This window comes from Lacerta agilis, chromosome 4, assembly GCF_009819535.1.
Source record: "Lacerta agilis isolate rLacAgi1 chromosome 4, rLacAgi1.pri, whole genome shotgun sequence".
NCBI classification, from domain to species: Eukaryota; Metazoa; Chordata; class Lepidosauria; order Squamata; family Lacertidae; genus Lacerta; species Lacerta agilis.
Window position 1 is genome coordinate 93036445 of NC_046315.1, and position 24609 is coordinate 93061053.

A 24609-nucleotide genomic window follows, 5' to 3' on the forward strand; every position below is an offset into this window, starting at 1 on the left:
CAAAAGCACGGGCGAAATCAATTGGAATGTATAGGAGCAATGAGAATGTTGGTCACACCATGCATTTCATAAGGAAAACTATTGGTCCTATAATTGCTTGCCTAGGACACAGCCCAGAATTGGACTCTAAGAGACTTATTTCTGAGTAGATATGCATATGTTAGCACTGCTGATCACTTTATTAGGAGTTGTTATATAATTGGTAACAAATATTATTTGTCCATCCATCTCATTCATTCACCAATTTCAAAAGGAGGATAGGCTTGCAGGCTGTTTTCTGTATTGTGCTCATTAAACATTAGTCTCTCTGGGCATTTAGGATACTCAGCCTTCTGATGTCAAGACATTTTGATCCTTCTGTTCAAACACATAGAATTCAATTTCTTTGGATACAGGTTGAAACAGTACTCCCTCCTGTGTTCAGGATTCCAGCCAGCCATTCCTTCCAAACAGGGCATTTCCTCTCTTTTAATATTAAACAGGGCATTTCACTTTCCCCATAATCTTTATTTCTTTTTTCTTTTCTAATTGTCACTCTACATCCAAAGTCTATTGACCATGTTTGGTCCTCACTGGGCTGTTTTTTTATCCTCACTTTTTCAAAAAAAAAAATATGTATTTCTAACAAATCTTGATGTTCTGCTAAGCATATTGACAGTGATACCTTACTCTTGTTTCTCAATGGCTCTGCTTTGGCTACAATCCTGGTGGCACTCACCACCTGAGTTTACCAGTAGGAGGAGTGAGGATATGGTTTTTGCAGCACTATATGCATTTAAAAAAAAAAAAAACTTGTGAGAGTAACACAGAAAGGGTTTTCTACTTCTAGAATTCAGAAAGGTCTAAATGTTCCTATTTTTACAGCGAACAGTGTAAGAAAACACTTTAAGTTTTCAACAGAAAAGCCAGTTGATGATGTCCCAAGCATGACAATTTTGGACAAAAAGAACTGTTTCTCCCATTAAAAATTCAGTGACAACTTTATGTAGTTTGGCTGATCTGAACGTGAATGATCCTCAGCCTCTCTTACCTTCCACTGTCACCTTGGTAGATGGTGATGCAGAAATACTACATCCATGATCCCAACACCCTTGATCCCATGAGTAGAAGTGATGGATATGTTGTGACTGCCCTCCATGCTCACATTGTGTCAGCATTAAGCTTCAGGTTTCTTCAGTGCCTTCTGAACTTGGTGCAGTCATGTTGGGAGGTAAATCATGTGGGCAGGATTTCGAGAGGAAAGGCTGAAAAAGAGATATTACAAGCGATACATGAAAACTGCCTTGGACCAGGCTGATAATAATATAACAACAACAACAATAATAATTTATTATTTGTACCCCGCCCATCTGGCTGGGTCCCCCCAGCCACTCTGGGTGGCCTCCAACAGATATTAAAATACATTAAAATATCACAGGTTAAAAACTTCCCTAAACAGGGCTGCCTTCAGGTATTTTCTGAATGTCAGATGGTTATTTATCTCTTTGACCTCTGCTGGGAGGGTGTTCCACAACGCGGGCACCACTACCGAGAAGGCCTTCTGCCTGGTTCCCTGTAGCTTTGCTTCTCGCAGTGAGGGAACCGCCAGAAGGCCCTCGGCGCTGGATCTCAGTGTCCGGGCTGAATGATGGGGGTGGAGACGCTCCTTCAGGTATACCTGACCGAGGCCGTTTAGGGCTTTAAAGGTAGCACCAACACTTTGAATTGTGCTCGGAAATGTACTGGGAGCCAATGCTCAGGACTGGTGTTAAATGTACTGGGGAGCCAATGCTCAGGACCGGTGTTATATGGTCCCGGCAGCCGCTCCCAGTCACCAGTCTAGCTGCCGCATTCTGGATTAATTGCAGTTTCCGGGTCACATTCAAAGGTAGCCCCATGGCCAGGGGCGTCGCTGGGGAGGGGCGGTGGGGGCGGGACGCCCCCAGTGACAGGGTGAGCAGCGGCGGGTGGGGGTGTCAAGCGGCGGCCCCTCCCGCCACTCCCACGCGCCGCCGCTCCCTCCGTCACCCCCGGAGCAGCAGCACATGGATGGGGTGCTTCTGCCGCTTTTTTTCGGCGGGGGGGGCGACCCGCGAGGGGGGTTGTCACCCCCTCCTCGCTGGTCACCCCCCCCCGCGCCGAAAAAAACCGCGGGAGGGCGGGCGGGGAAAGCCTGGAAAGGAAGCAGAGCAGGCGCGTTTAAGCGCCGCTCTGCTTCTTTTTCCGCTTTCCGCCGCTTTTTTTTCGGCGGGAGGGGGGGCGACCAGCGAGGTGGGGGTCACCCGTCACCCCCTCCTCGCTGGTCACCACCCCCCCCCCCGCCGAAAAAACCGCGGGGGGGCGGGGAAAGCCTGGAAAGGAAGCAGAGCAGGCGCGTTTAAGCGCCGCTCTGCTTCTTTTTCCGCTTTCCGCCGCTTTTTTCGGCGGGGGGGGCGACCAGCGAGGTGGGGGTCACCCGTCACCCCCTCCTCGCTGGTCACCACCCCCCCCCCCGCCGAAAAAAAGCCTCGGAAAGGGGGAAATCCCCCCTTTCTGTATACACGTGCGTCGTGACGTCATGATGACGTCACGGCGCGCGCGTCGTGCCCCTCCCCCAGGGGGTGCTCTGCGCTGCCGCCGCCCCCAGCAGCGCAGAGGCTAGCGACGCCACTGCCCATGGCAACCAAGAGAGGAGATACCAGTACAGCACGGATAGGGAGCCTATGGCCCTTCAGATGTTGCTGGATGGAGCCTTCCACCAACCCTGGTGGCCATTGATGCAGATGGCTGGAGCTGACGAGAGTTGGGAATTGCCACTCTCCACCCTGCAGTACAGTGGCGGTTTCCTGTTCTAAGGCTGCTCAGCTTTGTGTGGCTTGTAAGTAAGGAAATTCACGACCTGATTACTTCAAAGAAGGTTGGAAAAAATACTTCAGTGAACAAAAGGATTTCTTAACCTCTGTAGGTGACTGGTGAATCATTAGCTGAGGAACTCATCAAAATACTGACTCATAAATCTGTCAAGCTCTGGCTTAAAGCTAATTGCATTTCTTTTCTTTCTGTTGCTTACTGGGGTGCTTTTAAAAGTTCCCTGATTATTATAAACTTATCATCTGCATTTATTTAAGTCCAGTTTATATCTCCCCCAATCAATTATTACATATGCATTAATTGGCTATTATAGATAAAGGTTACAGGTAGGTAGCCGTGTTGGTCTGCCATAGTCAAAACAAAATAAAAAAATAAAAAAAAATCCTTCCAGTAGCACCTTAGAGACCAACTAAGTTTGTTCTTGGTAGGAGCTTTCGTGTGCATGCACACTTCTTCAGATACACATAGATAAAGGTATTCTTTATAGGGGTTTTTTATTTTCTTAGATTTCAAGTTCACTGTTTATTTGTTACAGCATTTGGAGTAGCTTCTCACGGATACTGTTGGTACGCCAGCCATACACCTGTGTCGTGTGGCTACTTCACTCAGACATAACCATGTGTATGTTTTTAGTTTTACACCACTTTATATAAAACATCCAAAGAGATTTACAACTGTAAAACAACAGAACAACAGAAATAATAAGAACCACAGTAAGTAATATCTGTAATTGCATTAAAATATTAAGCAGAGGCTATAATAGATGGCCATATGTGCAAGAATCAAGAAACAACTGGATAAACAGGTAAGTTTTTAACGTCAGGAACAGGGCCGTCTCATCCATTGGGGCTGATGGCACGGCGCACCAGGGCGCAATGGCCTGGAGGGCGCCTCCGCCCTCCAGCCCCGCTGGCAGCGCCTGCCGGCAGTGCCCTCTGACTGCCCGGCGGAGTAAGGGAGCTGGCCGGCCACGCCACACCCTCTGGCTGCCCGGCAGAGCACAGGAGCGCAAGCCGGCCGGCCGCACCACACTCTCTGGCTGCTCGCAGAGCGCGAGCTGCCCGGCTGTGCCGCGCCATCCGGCTTCCCGGCGCAGCGCGGGAGCGCGAGCCGGCCGCCCTCGCCTCCCATCCCGGAAGCGCTGGAAGGGCGCACAGAGCCCCGCGCCGCTCCAGCGCCACGCCCCTCATCCCCCGCTCACCCACCCTCCTCCCAAGGGGCGGCAAGCGCGGGAGGGAGGCGGCGGAGAGGCGGCATGGCGGGGGCGCCGGAGGGATAGCCGCACCAGGGCGGCCGATCTCCTTAAGACGGCCCTGGTCAGGAACACAATATAGGTGGCATGCGTCATATTTTTGGGCCCACATAGCAGCCACTACTATGGTAAAGGCCATGGTTTGGGGGTGGATTTCCGAAGGTTCGGTACCACCAGAAGAGCCTCTCCGTGTGCAGGCAAATCTATATGAGAGAAGACTGCCTGCCCGGTAACCTGGCCCCAAGTGGTTTAGGGCTTCATGAACAATGGCACTTTAAACATGTATCTGAAACTGTCTAAGCCAGAGCGCTTGAATATGGAGACAGATAATGGCAATACTAAGTGCCATAGGAACTGCAGCAGAAAATGCTGATCATAGGAACTGTCACTTAACATGGTCACTATTTTCTAACATTGCCTTTTACTGCTTTATTTGTAACCCGAGTAGGTTAGCTTTTTCACTATTTGCTCCATGAGAGAATTCTTACCTGCTCCTATGGGCAACAAGCATTAATATGTAAAGCAGCAGAAAATTTACTTTCCTGAGTACCTGCCTGTTTAAAGACTCAGTAAGGAGAAAACTTTTACGCTATCAAATATAAAAGAGGGCATTAGGGAAACTTTTGATAGGATAATGCTACTTCTACCACAGCTTAAATGACAGTATAAGCACATTATGCATTATTGCCTACCTTATCCCATAAAATTTGATTTAAGTAAACAATGCAGAAACCAAAGTTGGGATTTACCAGTATGTTTTTATTTGTGTGGGGTGAGGTATGTTGTCTGAGAGGTGGGAAAGAGGGAGGGGACAATTCACTCTTTAAAACGAAGAAGGAAACCTGTACACATTTACCTTTGAGTAAATCTCATTGAACACAATAGGATTTACTTCTGTGCAAACATGCATTTTAAATCATAAATCCTTTTTGGAAAATGTTGTTGGAATTGAAGAATCAGATCTACTGTATGCTTTTAGAAAATTTCCAAAAGGGGGGGAAATACTATGGGGATTTTTAAATGTTTTAGAAATGCAGTTTCTTGCATTATTCTGACTCCTGTGGCTAGGGAGAGAATGCAGATTTACCACAATAATGTTGGTTTTTTTATTTCTACTGTTCAAACCATATTAATGAGAACATCATTTTGGAGAACTAATTATTTCTATTTGTCTTGTGTCACACTTTCTAATTCCCCTATATTAGCACAGCCAAAGCAAATTAATTGCTTTTTCAGCAGTTGAACCTTGTCCAAGAATGAGCTCACATTCTCTTTCAGTTTCCCAGTTCCTCGAAGTGCATTGTGTCAAAATTTTCTCTTGATACTGAACATAACCCAAAGAGTATCTGTTCAGATTCTGGTTGCTGCTCACTTGATGAAATTTATAAGTTTAAGTGACCCACCAGGAAAGATAAAGTTCTTAGCTGCAAGATTATACATCAGAACAGTTAAAGTGAAATTAAAATTAAATGAATGAATCTCACTGAAGCAAAAAAAAGCAGTAATTAATGGTTCCCTTAATTGTCTTCATAAAATATTTGCATGGGTCTAATTTGCATAATTTGCATGTATTAATTAATCTTTCAAAGGAATTTTGTGCTGAGAGAAGCCAAAAATTCTCTTTGTTTTATTTAACATCTAATGAAATATTTATCTTCTTTAATGAACTTCTCATCTTCATTAAAATAAAAGTTGCGCAAGTTTGTATGTTTTAAATGTTTTTATAATTGAAGTGTTCAGAAAAATCTCTTTAGGCTCACAACATCTGAAAACACACACACACACCTTATTTTATATTCTGAGTCACTTGGGCAACAGGAACATTTTTAAAAATAAAGGTGCAATCCTGCTTCTATTCAAATCAATGACAATGCTGCAAACTAAAAATATTGTGCTAAATGTTTTCCAAAAAAATTCTTGCTCTATCAGATGTTACAAGTTAATTTTTTTACTGAATTGTGGTCCCTCATTAGGAATTAACTGAAATAAATACAATTATTTTTGTGAACATAGAGGTTTAGTTGCAAGACCTATCTTTTTATCTCCTGTAAAACATAGCCCGAAGGGGAAAACAGAACTAACAGAATTGAAATACCAACAACAGAGGAAAGCCAGCTACATGTATTCTAATAGAATAAACAGCTTTAAACATCATGATTGCAAGGATAGGTCATAATAAAGTGCAGTAAAAGCATTCATTTAAAGTAACGGTAGCACCGTCTTGTATGGAGGAGAATTCAAAAGATGAGACCATGCTGAATATTAAAGCTGCAGTGTTAAAATCAGAATAGGAGAGCATTAGGAGATGAAATGTGATGAAGTGCTTTGCAGAAAGCAATTTCTATAAAAGTTATGGATCTAAAAGGACAGTGATTAGTCTTTCAGAGGCAAAGGTTAAGGCTATTACTTGAGAAGGGGGCCACCTATATCCCAAGGTAATGTATCAAGTAGTTAATATTGTAGCGGATAGTAATGGAGGAAAGCAAAGAGATGGTTACAATGCAAAATTGCTGCTATACAAAATTTAACATAGTGCATAATAAGATTTATGAACTGGAGATTCATTTTTCAAGGATAAGTACAACGCTGTAAGAATAATAAACCCATACTTGAACTATGCAAACAGTTGTGGGTTTGGAGGACAATGAAAACAAGTTGCTTCAATAGAGGTGCGCAAGAAGATTTGTGCTTCATATGGAAATGGCCCCCACCCACCCACACGCCGATTGGTTAAAATTCTTGCTCGGAGAGTTCGAAAACTCGGAAATCGGTAGAGCTGCATGTAAAAAAAACAGATGGCAGACACGTCTCGTTGTTGAACAAATATGGCACAGAAGCAGGATCTCTGTAAGAACACCTTTGAGAGTGTGGCACTTGTAAATAGATTTTAAATTGTCCCTAGGACCAAGTAATTCACTTTAGAAAGAGCTTATCCTTTACCTATTATGCATGCTCTTGTCTCTGTACGAGGCAGAGAATTATATAGACTATCTACACCGAAATTTTCTTATACAAATAAGTGAAGTTGTTAAATGAAGATAACAACAGCAAAGAACAAATAGCTGCAGGTATTGTAAAAGAACCGAACTTCCCCAAACTAAAAAGCAACTCTTTTATATATCTTTCACATTTTCTCCTCTAACCCTTGCACCCACTAATCTCAATATTTGCCACGGGGCCAGGCCCACTGCACACATTAAAAAGGCAGGTGTGCAGATAAAAGTGTAAAGTATGAGTAACATGTCAATCGAGCAAACATAAGAAGCAGGGAAAATACATTACAGTTGAGATTATTATTATTGCAAATGAAGGTTAATGGTGGGCCCCAGCTCCTCAGAGGCTGGAGACTAATATTCAGTGGACATATTTTCAGTGTTTTGCGAGAGTTAAAGGGAGCGGCCCAATGCACAAGAACGTGATGCAAAGCAAATTGGTGTCAATTAAACTAGCATAAACTTGCACCAAATCCAAACTCCATTTAGCAGCTGCCTGCCTTTACATAAGCCTAAACCTAAGCAAGCCCCCCCCCCCAAAAAAAAGCTCAACAACTCTGGGCAACCCTCCACAAAAAAGCTCAACAACTATGCGCCAACTTCCCCCATTTTCTTAAATTTGAGTCCCCCAAAATAGTCTTGTACACGGGGTTGTCTTATACACAGAAAAGTATGGCAATTCTGGTTTAGCAAAGCTGAGCCTCAAGCCAGTCGGCTAAGCTAAAGCTCTGCTGCATCCTAAGCTGCTCATCCCAGCAGGTCTTCTCATCGGATTGCCTGCGATCTATGTCTGAATTGTTAAACCTGTGATCCTATCAATGCACTTGCTTGGGAATAGATACCGTTTAACTCAGTAGACTTGCCATATTTTTCTGTGTATAACATGCCCCCATGTATAAGACGCCCCTTATTTTTGGGTACTCAAAATTAAGAAAATGGGGGGGGGAGTGATTGCCCCTGTGTATAAGACTACCCCTCCTTTAAAAACATTTTTAGTTAAAAAAAAAAGCCTAGTCTTATACTGTACACGGAAAAGTATGGTACTTCTGAGGAAATGCATAGATTGCACTGTATAAACAGTTTTCAATAGCAAGAACTCCTTGAAAACTACCTTAAAATGGGTCTTAAAATGGAAATACCCTAGAGGACAATCCTGTGCTCTGTATGCTTCACACTTATTAGATGTATAACATTATTATTGCAGTTATACTCCCTAAAAATGGATACTTGCCATAGAAGCAATATCTTGTCAAGCAAAGGGAGTAGGTATCAAAGGAAGACTGCATTCTTGAATTTTTGTTGTTGTTTATAGCAATCCTGAAATTCTTTAAATCACTCATCATAGAATTTCTGTTTACTAGGTTTTCTGCCGGATAGGAAAATGTTGGACAATATAAGATTATTGGTAGACATGATAGAATATTTAGATATGAATCCAGGGAAATCAGCAATTATCTTGATTGATGCTGAAAAAGCATTTGACAATGTCTCCTGGAAATTTCTTGGGTAGTTATTGGACAAATCAGATTTGGGTACACCTATAACAAAATCAATTAAGGCAATATATAATAGACAGCATATTTGATTATAAATAACGAGGCCTCCAATTATTTCCCTATCCAAAAGGGAATGAGACAGGGATGCCCTTTATCTCCTCTTTTGTTTATCTTGACCCTTGAGGTGTTGAATGAGGTTATAAGAAAGGCTGAAAAAATAAAAGGTATAAAACTAGGAAGGAATTCATATAAAATTAGGGCCTTTGCCAGTGATATGATAGTTACGGTAGAGGACCCAATGCATAGTATAGGAAAACTGCTGGTAAGAATGGAAGAGTATGGAAATGTGGCGGGGTTTAAGCTAAACAAAGGGAAAACCAAGGTTTTGGTCAAAAATATGGATGAACAAAAGAAAACAAGTATCCAAGAAAATATTGGACTTCAAATTGTAAAAAAGGCAAATTATTTAGGAATCCAAATTACTATGAAGAATATTGATTTATTTGAGAATAATTATAATAAAACGTGGAGAGGAATTAAACAACAATTGGAAATCTGGCAGAGACTAAAACTATCATTGTGTGGGAGGATTTCTACGACAAAAATGATGGTATTACCAAAGCTATTGTTTTTGTTCCAAATGCTCCCAATAATTAGTAAATATCAGGTCTTTGAAAAATGGAGGAAAGACATCTCGCAATTTATTTGGCAAGGGAAAAGACTGAGGGTAAGGTATAAGCTGTTAACAGACGCTAAAGAAGGGGGGGCCTTTGGATTACCAGATTTGAAATTATATTATTATGCGCCATGTCTAGGATGGATCAAAAATTGGGTATTGTTAAATAACACAGAGATCTTGGATATGGAGGGGTGGAACAACCGATTCGGTTGGCACTCCTATTTGGCATATGATAAAGTGATGGTGAATAAGGATTTTTTAAATCATATAATCAGAAAACCATTATACAAAGTTTGGGCAAATTTTCGATGGTTATTAGAACCTAAAACACCCTGGTGGGTATTGCCCGCTGAAGTATTAGGAGTAAAAAAATTAAATATGGGGAAGAATTGGATAACATATCAACAATTATTAATAAAAGATCAGGGCGGGATAAGATTAAAGTCATATGAGGAGATCAAAGAATATTGTAGCAGCTGGCTACAATATTATCAAATAGTAAATTTGTTCAAGGAAGATAGAAAGATTGGCTTTGAACAGGGAACTTCCAAGCTACAAAGTGAATTACTGCAACCAAATAGAGAGATAATATCGAGATTGTATAAATTATTACATGAGTGGGAATTGAAGGATGAGATTATAAAGGAAACAACAATCAAGTGGTCACAGGATTTGGGAAATACAATTTACTTAGAAAGATGGGGAAAACTATGGTGTCAAGATATAAACTTTACTGCATGTTATGTGTTAAGAGAAAACATTATGAAGATGGGATACCGTTGGTACTTCACACCAGTGAAATTGGCAAACATCAATAAAAAATATTCAAATTTATGTTGGAGGTGTAAAGAGGAGGTGGGGACTTTGTTTCATATGTGGTGGGGGTGTAAAGAAATTATAAACAATTTTGGATTAAAATTCATGAAGAATTGAAAAAAATATTTAAAAGTGCAATTTACAAGAAGCCAGAAGCATTTTTGTTGGGCTTAGTAACAGATGATAAAATAATATATTTCTTTATGGAACAGCAGCGGCACGGATATTGGTAGCAAGGAATTGGAAAACGGGATTAATGCCAGAATTACCGGATTGGAAATCAAAGCGAATATATGATAATGGAAAAATTAACAGCGATAATAAGAGGGGGCTCTATCCAAAGATTTAAGAAAGAATAGGGATGTGTAGAAGTATATTTGGAAAAATATGGAATGGGAAACTAAAGAATTGCTAATATAATCTTCACTCGCAAGGATATAAGATAAAATCAGAAAAGACAATAGTAGTTATGTATAAAGCAGGCTGTCATGCTGGCCACATGACCCAGAAGCTGTACGCAGGCTCCTTTGGCCAGTAAAGCGAGATGAGCGCCGCAACCCCAGAGTCGGACACGACTGGACCTAATGGTCAGGGGTCCCTTTACCTTTACCTTTATAAAGCAGATAACACAACAGAAAAACTCATAAGCTCAAACAAGATCACACATGGGGGAGGGAGGGAGGGAGGGAGGGAGGGAGGGGGGATAGGAGAGGGCGGGTAGGGGAAAAGAGGGATGCATTTAAAAGTGGATTAAGGTAAATTAAGAATAAGATGTTCTATAGAGTACTATAGTTGATAAGTAATGTGTAAAAGAGATTGTGTGTTTGTTATGTACTCTTTTTTGCAAAGTAAAATAAAATAAAAAATAATTTCTGTTTACTTACATCATCATAGAAGTGATTCTGTATTTATTGATGTGTCAGGTGTGCTGGGCACTGAGTGCTAGCATACAATACCAGGCTTAGTTTAGTTTTTAAAGCATTTTCTGCCTGTCGTTTAATCATTGCTATTTCACCTTCAGATTCTAATGCTGGCTAGCCTGATCATATTATGGCCCAGCTAAGCTGCAACTAAAGCAAAGAACACATTAAAAGCTACACTGAAGACAATTTATTGCCTAATGCATTTAAAGTAGTTTCAAAGAGAAACCAAAACTGTTTCCCACAGCATCATTATTTTGACTAAATCAGAGCTGCCCACAGGAAGAATTGAAATATTCTAAACATGTTAGGCAATAAATTGTCTTATGTGTACCACTGAGGTCTCCTCCCCACCTTTTGCTTTCTTTTTTCTTTTTAATGTTTGCATTTATAAACAAATTGGGCCATTGTGATGCATCTTTTTGCATCAACGTAAGCTAGTCCTGGGGATGCGGGTGGTGGTGTGCGTTAAACCACAGAGCCTAGGGCTTGCCGATCAGAAGGTTGGCGGTTCGAATCCCCGTGATGGGGTGAGCTCCAGTTGCTCGGTCCCAGCTCCTGCCAACCTAGCAGTTCAAAAGCATGTCAAAGTGCAAGTAGATAAATAGGTACCGCTCCAGCAGGAAGGTAAATGGCGTTTCCGTGCACTGTTCTAGTTCGCCAGAAGCAGCTTAGTCATGCTGGCCACATGACCCGGAAGCTGTACGCTGGCTCCCTCGGCCAATAAAGCGAGATGAGCGCCGCAACCCCAGAGTTGTCCGCAACTGGACCTAATGGTCAGGGGTACCTTTACCTTTAAGCTAGTCCTGAACTTGGCTATCAGTGCAATACTAGGCCAGTTAAATGATATTGAAGGAGCAATCCTTTGGCCATTGGGATGAGCAGGTTTGTATCCAGCGGATCTACAAACGAGCTTGGAGGTTCTCGGCACAACTTGGCTATGCCAGTTCAACACCCCCATCCATGCCCCAGCTGGAAATATGCTGGTTTATCTCCCCCATCCCATCTCAGAAAGGACTGAGCTGGCTAAGCCAAGCCCAGCAGATTTTAAGTCCTGAAAAGAAACATTCGGGGCGGGGTGGGGGGGAAGGCATGGTGGGGGCAGGACCAGAGGAGAGGAATCTTAGGCTGGATCCTAAGTCATTCAGCTCAGTCACGTGACCTGGAAACGCAGCATAAATTAAAAGGGGTAATAATATAACTCAAAACACTGTTTTGAAGTCTTGCTTTCCTTCCCTCTGCCAGCCATAGGGAGGCTCAGCCAGCAGTAGCCCTGTTGCTGAACGGAGTTTGGATCTGGTGCAACTTTACACTGGCTTCGCCTAGACCAGCTTGCATTCCGTCAACACACCCACTAAAGAGCATGGCAACTTCTTCATCTCTCAAAACACCAGCTCGTTCCTAGTAGTATAGCTCTTGTGGTTTCTGATAAGCTTGGCCTTATTTTCCAATATCCCTTTGGTTAATCACCAGTACCCGAGTATCATTTTTTAAGGATGGTAAATTGCCACGGCTAAAATGTATGTTGCGAAATTCAGGTTGCCATTTCGTAACACTGCCATACAGCATCTCTAAATAAGCATCACAGCAGTTAATAACAGCACCCATTCCCTTGCTACGGCAATGAAGGATAAAAATCACATGGATATGCTCTTCTGTGGGAGCAAAACCTATCCTCCATTCTGAGACACTGGGTAGCCTGGCTCTCACTGACAGAGATACAGTTTGTTCAGCATTTTTTTTCTATTATGTTCTTGTCATCCTTATTTATTAAAAACAGAGATTTTATCTCAGAACTAGTATAGAAAAACACCCATAGCATAATAGCATAGGTTGTGATGGAAGGTATACTATAAAGGATAGCAAAACTGGCCTTAGAATTTGAGGCATCAGAGGTTTTGACTTCTTTACTATAAACAATCAGCGGAAAAACACAAACGAACAAAATAACAAAATAAGAGAGGTGTGCTTGTCAATCACATTCCTTTGCACTAGAAAAACAGTGCGCAACAAGTCTTTCCCAGAATTCTTACTTAATTTTTATTTTGATTGTATTCAGCAATACCTTTGTATTTTGGCTGTTCTATAGATATGTCATTGTGGATATTACAGTTCTGGCTTCATCTGGGCACATGGCATATACAATGCAATTTATAATATTCAAGTAAATCTCTAAGATTGTATTGCTATGGACACTTTCCTGGGAGTAAGATCCAGAGAACATAGTGGGCCTTTCATCTGAGTAAATGCTTTGACTATTTATGTAAGGTAATTTGTCGTCTTCAACCAAGGGTGCCAGGACAGCACAAAATAAACATTAAAATCAAAATAAACAGTAAAGGTTTAGAAGAAAATATCCAAACAATATCATAAAACCAATAGCGCTGTAAATTGGATGAACTCTTAGCAGAAATGCCATTTAAAACTAGCAGGTGAAGCAAGCTAGGGAACAGTGGTATTTTCTTTCTCCTATCTCCAAATTCCTACACTATCCTGAAGCTGGTTACAGCTATATATTCTCTTTAGAGGAAAAAATGGTGGCATGAGGCACATAGCCTCCCTACCCTAGGATTCTTTAAGTGACAAGAAAAGGATGTTCCTCACAGTGAGAGAAGTCATACCTTAGTTGGCTTAGCAAGGGAAACACAATCTCTTCCGTGTGTGTGTGTGTGTAATAGCAGTTGATGGAACATGATGGAACTTTTTTTCAGAATCTTTGCCTATGTAGTCCTCCCAGATCTAGACCTTGTTGTTATCAGTCTGAAGGCGGAGGGAAGGAGGAATGTATCACCACTGATATCAACAATGGCACAGGGCTCATTCCCTCTTCCACTACTCTTACCATTTGAAGTGAATGCATTATTTTTCTAAACTATTTGCTTATGCGCATATGTATATAAATGCATAAAGCAAACAGTTTGGAAAATACGTAAATGGAAAGCTCCCTTGCAGTTCAAAGCAGGGGAGGAACAAGACTCTCAAGAGTGTGTGCCATGAGGCGCACATTTTCCAATCTCAATTCCCCCCCGTTCCTCGAAAGGTCCTTCAGACTACAAGAGAGGAAAGCCTTCACTGTTCAAAGTCCTGTCAGGGAAATTGGCAATGGACCGCAGATATACAACATACGCATTTGCATGTGTGTTGGAGATGTATCTGCTTTAACTAATGGCAAACTGGATGGGAGAGGGAGAAGGAGGTGCAGTTGTAGCTAATAAATGGCAAGGCGAGTCATGACATAAGTTAATTCCATTCGTGTTACAAGCTCTAGTGACGGACATTAAAAGCATTGCAGATAGTAACCATGGTCGCAAGCCATCACTTTATTGTGGGAAGAATGCTTCATGTTACTGTATCCCATTGTGAAATGTAATCGGAGATGCACTGTGTCGCTATCAGCTATGTATCCTTATGATCTGCTCTACATCAGTTTCCATAGTTGTTCTAAAAGGTGCAATGGAATCGTCTTAAAGTTTCTGTGTCAGGTTTGGCAGATTTACGTTTCTGCACGTATTTCTTGCTCTTTGGCGTCAAACGAGGCAGAAAAAAAATCTAGAGAAAGATACTCTCTCCACTATATACAACTACGAATACTTACTCCCTGAGATATACATAGGAGTTTGTGTTTCCTTTAGGTCTCTGATTTCAGAGGGCTGGATCCAGCTAATGGGTGCTGCTAGCAGAAGTCCACACAAGGACTTCACACTAGCGCAACTGAGCTGATTTCCCTCTCCGCTCCCAATTGGAAAAAGTTATCGCATTCACCTAACAACTTTGTTCTCACTACAGTGGTGCCCCGGGTTATGTACTTAATCTGTTCCGGGTTACAGTACGTAACCCAAACAATTCATTCTGCACATGCGCAGACCAAAAAAACCCCGGAAACTCGAAAAACGCTCTGCGCATGCTCAAATCGCACGCACGTCGGGTTACGCTTCCGGGTTAGCGGAGTTCGTAACCCGAAAAGTACGTAACCCGGAGCGTACGTAACCCGAGGTACGACTGTATTTCTTTGCATTAAGCCATAATTTTCACCTTTCTGCTGACAACAAATTAATTTCTTGCCATCACGATATCTTTTGAACGGACATTCATTCAGCAATACCAGAATGGTCTGTGGCCACTTCTGCTCAGCGAATGCAGTTTGCACGTTGGGAACTATATGTATTTTAACTGGGAATATGACTACCAGCAATTCTAAATGAACCCACTTCTTGCGGAATTTCTGTACAATTGGTCAACTTCTGGATGCAAAGCAAATTGAACCCAGTAAGAGATAAAAGGATCTCAAGCCGATTATAATTAGCAATGACTTCCTAGTCTAGTATGTTTGACTCCGACATTTGTTTATTTTTTCCCTTGTTTTCCTCTTTTCCCACCCCTGCTTCTCCTAATAGAAGTGACCGGAATGCAGTGCTTTAGAAATTCAGGTTCAGTGATTGTAAGTAACTAGTTCTTTTGTTTCTCATTTTCCGGGAAGTGCTGTTGTACTGTTGATAAAGATAAAAACAAGTGATAGCCAAGTTCACCAGGCAGCAGAAAAATTCTCAGATTTTTTTTATTTTTATATTGTCACATCTTCAAAATCGGTAGCCCTGGTCCAAGAACCCGTTTAAAAATATGTAGAACGGATTTGTGACCAAGCCTGACACTGGGAAGAGGACAGTTGCCCACAGTTCATGGGGAAGTTTTTTTTTAATTAGCACTGGAGCTGGAAATACAGCTGTGTGGACCATGCCTGGTTATGAGTTATCACCAGGAGTATCCAGCACAGTATATTCAGCAAGATTCCAGCATATCCTGTTTTACAAAATATTGAGCCCATTGGATTCATTTAGCACCCCTATCTGAAGATTTATTTTTCCAGCTTAATTACATGAAGTCTGTTGTTCGCATACAGATTTGTGCCCAGAGATCTACAGTGCATTTGTTTTCTCTGGTCTCCCAATCCTTACCTGGTCCCTCACTAGGTAGGGGATAAACTAGGTTCAATCCCTGGTATTTCTAGCTAATAATTTTGTAGGGTTGGAAAAAAAATACTGTATATTCTGGCGTATAAGACTACTTTTTAATCCAGGAAAATCTTCTCAAAAGTTGGGAGTCGTCTTATACGCCGGGTGGAAAATCTGAGGTCGAGTATATCTCAAACTCTGTATTTTAACTGGAAAAGTTGGGGGTCGTCTTATACGCCCAGTCATCTTATACGCCGAAAAATACGGTCCCCTCTCTGACTCCCAGGAAGTGACCATCACCTGGAGGAGACAGCACTAGATGAAACAATAATCTGACTCAGTGTGAAATAGCCTTATATGTAACCAGCTAGGAGTTCAAACTTTGCCATAACAAAGAATTGGGCATATACAGGATTGTCAAGCAGAAATTGCTGAAGACAATGTTTAGAAATTCCACAGTTATAATCTCTTCCATTTCAAAATTTCTGAATATGTATCAACTTCATCTTAAACACGTCCCCATAGTTAAGAACTCAGATTCATTATGTAACAGCATTTACATCTTAAACAAGATATATGAGGGCAATTTTTGTGTTGTTGTTTTTTTAAACACCCTAATAAGCTACTTCCTAGTAAGTGTTTTGGATAAGGGTTACAGTTTGTGTAAGATCCCTTCCATCTGTTGCAAGACGCTTGCTTTTATTTGGATTTCCCGGTGCTGCCTTGTCAAACATTGCATGAATCATCCCCCCCCCACTTGTTTGTCCTCGTCTCCTTTTTATTGTTCTTGTTCCTTTCCCTTCAATTATTAAAACACCATGTTGAATGGAAGGTTAGGATTACACTGCGATTCACACTTGCCCTATCTTATTAAAACAAATAAACCCAGCAGTTATATAATTTGAAACTGCTTGAGCTGTGGATCAGAGATGCTTTTATCAACATTGGGATGAAGGGGCTGTGTGCGTTTGGGCACAGCTGTTCTTTGAAAAATGGCAAACCTCATTAGATTACAGGTGCCTTGCCTACAAAAAAACCCCCCAAAAAACTTCTGAGGAAACAAAATAGCTGCCGTTTTTCAATAAGAGTTTCTTCCTAACAGGAAGTGCACTTGATTACATCCTTTAACTTACGTGAGCAGGTTTGTTTTTATTCAGAGAAAAAACATTCCATTTTATTTGATGTATATTTCATCAGCCCAATGGAGGTAAGGAGACCTATCTGCATGGAAACATACAAGCTTCCCTTGATGTAAGATTTGCAGCTTTGCAGAGTTACACATGTAAAGAGTCGCTGTACATTCACTTCCCGGTCTCATCCACTAACTGCAGGCACATCAGCGCATCAGGATGAGGATGAGGAGCAAGGTTCTGAAGTTAGGTCCCTCCTCCTCCTCCACCTCTATTTTCTATGCTAAAAAGCTGACAAAGGCCGTTCTTTTGATATATCCAGTGGAAGTCCTAGCTGCGATAGCCTAGCAACAGAACAAAATCAGGGCTGGCTACCTGGTGCATAGGGTGAACAAGCTTTAGGGCTTTTTTATTTGCCCCAAGCAAATTGATCTTAGCAACTATTTGTTTATTTTATGCTGCTCTGTGGTTCTTGGCTTGGATTATTTGTTTTACTCTTTCATTTCTATTTGTACACCACTTTGGAAAGTCACATTTAAAAGACGCATAATGTTACTTTTTAAAACGGAATAGCAAAGTAAACAGCACTATGGGGCCATTCCGTTGACTCTGAAATATGCCAGCTTCCCCTAACGTATTCCTATCCACCCAAATCAGCCCCTCGCACACGACGCTTGCACTGTTTACCTGGCAATGGTGAAATGCCACTAGTGGGTTAAAACTGTCGTCACACAGAAAGGGAAAGTTACTGTATATTCTGGTGTATAAGACTACTTTTTAATCCAGGAAAATCTTCTCAAAAGTCGGGGGTCGTCTTATATGCCGGGTGGAGAATCTGCGGTTGAGTATATCTCAAACTCTGTATTTTAACTGGAAAAGTTGGGGGTCGTCTTATACGCCCAGTCATCTTATACGCCAGAAAATACGGTATGCTCCTAGCAGCAAAGCAAATGGATGACAATGGGAAGCTGAGAAAAGCAAAGGATTTGAGCTCTTAATCATTAATGCGGCTGATTTGTGGCAGATGGGACATATTTTATAGCACACCAGTCAAATAAATTAATCAGGACATATTTATATAGGCTGGAATCAAAACCTTCACATGAAGCTTTATTAATTTCTTAACTTTACAAAAATTCTTGCACTGTCTCTTTTTTCAAGTTGCATTTTCTACCTACAGCTTTTTAAAAGCTAGTTCAGACATGCTGCCATTACAAACGCTTTTAATGTTATGATTCACAGATAAACAGGTTGACAGTGATATTTACCCGCAGTGTCAGGCCTGAGCAACTTGTGACCAGATGCAACTCGCCAACCATCCATGCACCGTGGTCTGCCAGCTGCTTGACAGTTCACCCATTTATATGTAGTCCCAGGCAGATAACCCAAACAGCAAGTTTTTCAGACATCTCTAGTGGCTTACTTCGCATTGCTGGTGGACTATCTTGAACCATCACAGGTTGAGCAGACCTGATCTATGCTCATTAGATTATGTAGCAAGCATATGCTTTTTGGGGGGAAGGGAAGGGAAACCAGTCCTACATAAATATCGGCAAACGTGCCCTGTTGTTTCCGCCTCTTTGACATTCATGGTGGAAAAGGCCTCGCGTAGTAGGCTTTGAAAAATATACTCACTCTTCCTGCAGATTTAGAAGCTTCTGTCCTGACGAAAGATACAAATTGTTCCTTGAGACCCAATACAGATAAATAAAACATAATGGACTGAAGGTAGACTACCTTTAACCCATAGGTACAGGAATTACAGTCAATGCCTGTCATCATTAGCTTTTACCCATTCTAGATAACCAAAATTCTGATAAATACTATACAGTATCCAACAGTTGTTTCTGGGCAGCACTGGTGTTGTAAATAACAGCTTTATTCTACTCTATTCACACGGGAGAATTATACCTTGCTAAAGCCAGGGGTGGCCAACTCCCAAAAGACTGCGATCTACTCACAGAGTTAAAAACTGGCAGTGATCTACCTCCTTTTTTGGGGTTCGGGTCGAAGTTGTTGAGTTTTTTCAGGGAAGAGGTAAAATGTTGAGCTTTTTCAGGGGGGCCACAGTTGTTCAGCTTCTTTGGGGGGACCCAGTGATCTACCGGTAGATCACGATCTACCTGTTGGACATGCCTGCTAAAGCTGGTCCAGAAAGCCTTTATTTTCAGTTTCATATTTTAAACAAACAATGTAACCCCTCCAATTTTAATACTTCCCAGACTAGCTTTGATAGGTTTATGGATTCCCCCCCCCCACTCAGATCCTTGCAAATATTTTTGCCCCTTTATTTTCCCTTTATTTGGGTTAGTGTAGTGTTTACCTAAAAGCTTTGCAGCTTCGGTTTTCAGTTTTAGATCCCTTCTCAGAACGAAGAAATAAAGGCAAAAGGGCTTGTCAGAATGTGAGCTGAAGAAGCAGCCAGGATAGCTGTCAACTTTTCCCTTTACTTGCGAGGAATCCTATTTGGAATAAGGGAATTTCCCTTAAAAAGGGGGGGGGGAGTTGACAGCTATGGCCAGGATGGTAGACCACTCTGCTAGAGGATCTTTCAGATGGTTGGGGATGGCAGTAATACATGAAGGAGCAAAATGGATGGAGGGCCTGTTTCTATGAAAGTGGGTTATGAAAAGGGGTGAGAGAAGGACAGACAAGAAATCCAATCTGTGACAATGTCAATAGGAAGCTTTGCTAAGACAAGGCAGCTGCCGTAAAGAAAAGGGATGTATTGAAAATAAATGTGAGGAGGCGTTGTAACTTCGGTTTGCTTGGATTCCTTCCTCCCACAAGCTGAATGAAATGAAATCTGTTTTAAAAAAAAATACTTTAAAAGCCTTACATCTTGGAAAGCTTTTTTTTTAAAATTAAAGCACCAGCAGTATCTGGCAGGGGAGAAATGCACAATTTTTTGACTAAAACCTCTCCCTATTCTGAGATTATGAATTTTCAGTCTAATAGTTTTGTTAAATCGGGTTCTACCATGAGTAAGAGCACGTGTTGCGATCGGGACCTGGCAAGACACATCCCTTCCTGTGGGGGTGGGGCCGGTAGCCGGCCTTAGTAGCTATAGGGCAGTTAAGAGTTACTGGGCAAAAGTAAATGTTGCAACTTGTGATGGACAGCTTAGCGTCCTATATATTCCTCTTCACGCAGGGTGATCCTTCTCTTGGCTTCGGCTTCTGATCACCCCCCCGCCCCCCTTCTTTTTCTTAGGCCTCTGTGCTTGACCTTGCAACTGCCTGTCATGGGGTCGTCTGCTTTGGGGCAGAGGCCCAGTAGGAATTGATTGGCTGTTGCCATTTGCTTTTGCCTACTGCAGTAGCAACTTGTCACAACTTGTAAGGTTGGCGGTTAGGCATTGGTTCCTGTGTGGATTGCTGGATTGGGCGGTTCCCATCCAGAATCATGATGATGCTGGGAATTCCGTTAAAGGAATCCGGCAACTCTTATGCTTTGTCCGAAGCCCCCAGTAGGGGTTAGGGCCGTGGCCGAGTCCCCGGGACCATGGGGAGAGGGTAGCGTTGTTTCCCCCCGCTCCTTAGCTCTCCTCAGCGGCATTCTCCCAATCGCTGGTTCTAGGCCAGCCTCTGTCCCGGTAGGACAGTAGTCTGAACCAATGCCTACGCAACCACTCACCGAATTTGTATTTAAATAAAGTTGTGGCCTAAATTATTGCCAAAAACCCAAACAAAATTATGTCTCCTGTGTCAAGTCAATGGGGGGGTGGCTTGAGGTCCTCGATACGCAATGTGAAACGGATCCATCAGCAGTCACAGATGTGGATTGCTGCATCGGGCCCAAACCTCAGTCTCCTGAATGTATCACTGTAAGCACTTTCTGATCCAACATAAGTCAATATTACACCAGTCAGCTGTTTAGCAGGGAAGGAGAGAGAGGACTTGACCTATCCTTACACAGCTCTTACTCTACAATTTATTGGTGGGATTACAGCTTTTATTACTGGGATTCTTACCCACAACATTAATTTGCGTATGCCATATCTCATCCAGTTAGGGATGTATATGCATAATGGAATAGGTAAAAACGGATGATCTTTTATTTTTTTTAATGATTCCCCCCCCCCTGTTCAATCAGATTTTGTATATGTTTTCTGTATATTACTAGAATGATCATTTATTGCATGGTGCCTACCTGGGTGGTGTTGTATCTTCCTTTTTTTTGTATGTGCTTTTTAACAAGCACAGTTCTATAATTTACATTTATGAATGGACAGGGCCCTTCTTTTGACATATATACAGAGAAAACTATGAAATAAGCTATGTACCATATAAAACTTGCTAAAATTAATAAAAATGTTATTATATAGATTGAGAAACCTGTACCCTCCTAGGTAGATTTGATGCTACAGTGGTAAGTTAAGATGTAGAAATGTGCATTACTGGCTAGGAAATATATCAAATACCCACGAGAAACATGTTTTAAATCTATCATTTAATCAGCCTGTTTTGGGGTGGTTTAAATCACATTGATTTAAATCAGTCCATCCTGGTTTGGAAGCAGAGTGTAAGTCCTTCAAAGGGGGGGGGGGCTTTCTTGGTTTGCTGTTACATTTAGAGTCTGGTTTGTACACCAAAATAGACAATGTTGAAAAAGTGGCATATACGCCATGAAAACAGACAATGCAAATGGCTGAGCTGGGTGCAAATCCAAGTCACCTAAATCAGATTCCATAACCTTATCTACCAGGAAATGGTTACTTTCTCTAGAGAAGACACACTGAATTAGGGTGAGATACTGGTTTCTCTGCCTTTTTTTCTGGCGTAAAATTTCAACCCACAATGCAATTCTTTGTGCTTCTGAATCAGGTTAACTTTCTTCTTACAATCTCAGTGGTGATTTAATGCACAGTGGTCCTCTCATGTTCCATACTTCATAAATACCCTTTTGTATTTGAAAGCCATAGATGAAAAAGAGTATTTTTTTTAAATGACAATTAATTAACATAGAGAGCAAAAATTCTAGAATCATGGAATCTATTAAATATTTTGCTCTTTACTGATGTTCTGTATTCACATCTACAAGTGAACATGGGCATTTTGTTGTATGTATGTTGAACAATACACCTAAAATCCAAAGAATGCGCTGTGGCCATAAGCTAGCATCTCCATGGACAGGGAGCTGCTGGTACAAGAAAAGCATCTGAGGAATAAGGGATAGATGTCCTTCCCCCTGCTCTTTCTTTCAACTCGGCAGTAGCACCCATTGGCTGCATCCAGTGATTCCATTCCTCTGAGTAGGCCACTAGCCTGATGATTAGGAATAACACTGGCTGGTTCACTGAATTCACCACGGGGAAGAGTGTCCTATTAGGTACCATCCCTGATTAGTGAGACTGGGTGGGACAGACCATCCTCCCTTTCCCTCACTTCTCACCCAGTCCTCACTGTCTTTTGTCCTTTAGCACTTCTCCTGCATCCAGTGGCGGAGTAAGGCTCCGCGGTACCCGGGGCGGCAAAGGAAACGCCCCGGGGGCGGGGCGTCGTGACATCACATTGTGACGTCATGACGCTCCGCCCCCAGGGCGTTTCCGGGGGTGCCGGCGCCGCTTCTGCAGCCCTCTTTTAAGCCGAAGAGCTCGCTTTTAAGCTCTCCGGCTCAAAAGGAGGCTGTGGAAGCGGCGATCCGATGACAGAGTGCGCCTGCGCGCGCAGGCGCACTCCGTCGTCGGGCCGTGCGCTGCCGCTCCCAGGGTGACGGAGGGAGCGGCAGCGCGTGGGAATGGTGGGAGGGGCTGCCTCCTGCCACCCCCACGTGCCGCCGTTCGCTCCGTTGCCCCAGGAGCAGCAGCACCGCACACACCGTGCGCTGCTGCTCCCGGGGGGGACGGAGCCAGCGGCAGCGCGTGGGGCTGACAAGCGCCGGCCCCTCCTGCCACTCCCCACGCTGCCGGTCACCCCGGGAGCAGCAGCGCTGCACGGACGGGGTGCTCCCTCGGCCGTGCGCTGTTGCTCCTGGGGTGACGGAGGGAGCGGCAGCGCTTGGGAATGGCGGGAGGGGCTGCCGCTTGTCACCCCCATGCGCCGCCGCTCGCTCCGGTCGCCCCAGGAGCAACAGCGCACGGCCGAGGGAGCACCCCATCCGTGCAGCGCTGCTGCTCCCGGGGTGACCGGCGTTGCCTGGGGAGTGGCGGGAGGGGCGCCGCTTGTCGCCCCCACCCGCCGCTTGTCGCCCCCACCCGCCGCTTGTGGCCCCTGTCGCCCGGGGGCGTACCGCCCCCAGCGCCCCCCCCTAGCGACGCCCCTGCCTGCATCATGACCTGTATTTTTTGGTAAGAGCACGTAGGACATACGAATAGTATTCCTCTTGCCATAGCAAAGTAATTTTCCTAAGCACAGTTAAATGTTAAACAAAATCCACAGGAGTCCCTGTAGTTTCTCCCAGTGTTATAACAGTTAAATGATCGCAGCATCTTTTACAACACCAGTCACTTAGAAAGCGTTGTAGCAGTCAGACTGTAGAAGTTTTGAGGAGATACCGCCAGACTTGGAAGTTGTTAAGCAAGGAAATGTTATCAGCATTACAAGGAGAAATGTGCTTTCAGAGAGCAATGTTCAAAGCACTTTCAAACTTTTTTTTTGTATTATTTATATTTTAGATGGAAGACTTTATTTGAAAACTACTGTCATGTACTGAACATATCCCGCTGAAGACCTGTGTGCTACAGTTTAAAGAACTCTGCAGTGAGACATTTGCCAGTTTGCAAGTTCTGCAAAAACACAAAGGTGCTTACCAGGCAACTTGGCCACTTCATGTATCCGCGTGCAGAGGTTTTATATCTTTCCGAAAGGGCATCTTCTGTGGGTTTCCGGTGACTTCTCCCCGTGTTGCAGAGAATGTTTCTACAACTCACGTAGCACACTTCTTCAACAACCAGCTAACAATAAATTTGCCTATGGACACTTCCTTGTACAGAACGGCCAGAACAGGACCTCGCATTCTCTTTCCGATGGAATGGAAACTGTCTCCTCCGATTCTTTGAGCACATCAAACAAAACTTCCACAGTGCCCACTTTTACACCTAAAGACTATTATGTAAACCAACAAGACAGTATAGAAGCGAACCTTTCCAAAAGAGGCATAAGAAAATTCCGGAAAACATAAAACTAGGAACAGACAAACAAAAGAGTTACACCAACACCGCCCCCCTTCGATTCTAGGACAGAGTATTGTTTCCTTTAAAGACCTCTTCCCCCAATATACTTTTCAAAAGACCAACACATTACAAGAAGTCAAAACAATTTTATCTTGGGTGGAAAAAAAGAAGTACAGAATGTAAACAAAGTAATTTTTACTGTTTGCAATAGTCTTTCCAAGTAAAGATTAAAGATCTGTTATAATTTCCGATTCTAACCTGGCAGTAGTTTGGGAGGGGGAGTGACAAGATGTTGCTTCTTGCTGAAACTGTTGGTCAAATGTACAGTTATATAATCACAAACCACACACAGAAGGTATTATGTATGCCGTAGAATACTAGATTTTAGGAAAACAACAATTTTAGATAATATGTTTTGTCACCCTGTTGGT

The 24609-nt window shown here is 42.7% G+C and overlaps 1 protein-coding gene across 7 annotated transcripts in view; it reads left to right on the top strand.

Moving 5' to 3' along the window:
- DACH1 (dachshund family transcription factor 1) overlaps window positions 1–24176 on the top strand; it is a 355264-nt gene extending 331088 nt beyond the window's left edge. For 6 of the 7 annotated variants that reach the window (XM_033147985.1, XM_033147981.1, XM_033147983.1 and 3 more), the window contains 2 exons: window positions 15380–15423; window positions 23681–24176. In XM_033147985.1, coding sequence (XP_033003876.1) covers window positions 15380–15423; window positions 23681–23698 — 62 coding nt within the window. In that variant the 3' untranslated portion in view covers window positions 23699–24176. The remainder of the gene's footprint in view (window positions 1–15379; window positions 15424–23680) is intronic. The other variant, XM_033147982.1, reaches the window with a different exon arrangement.
- The last annotated feature ends 433 nt before the right edge of the window (window positions 24177–24609 follow it).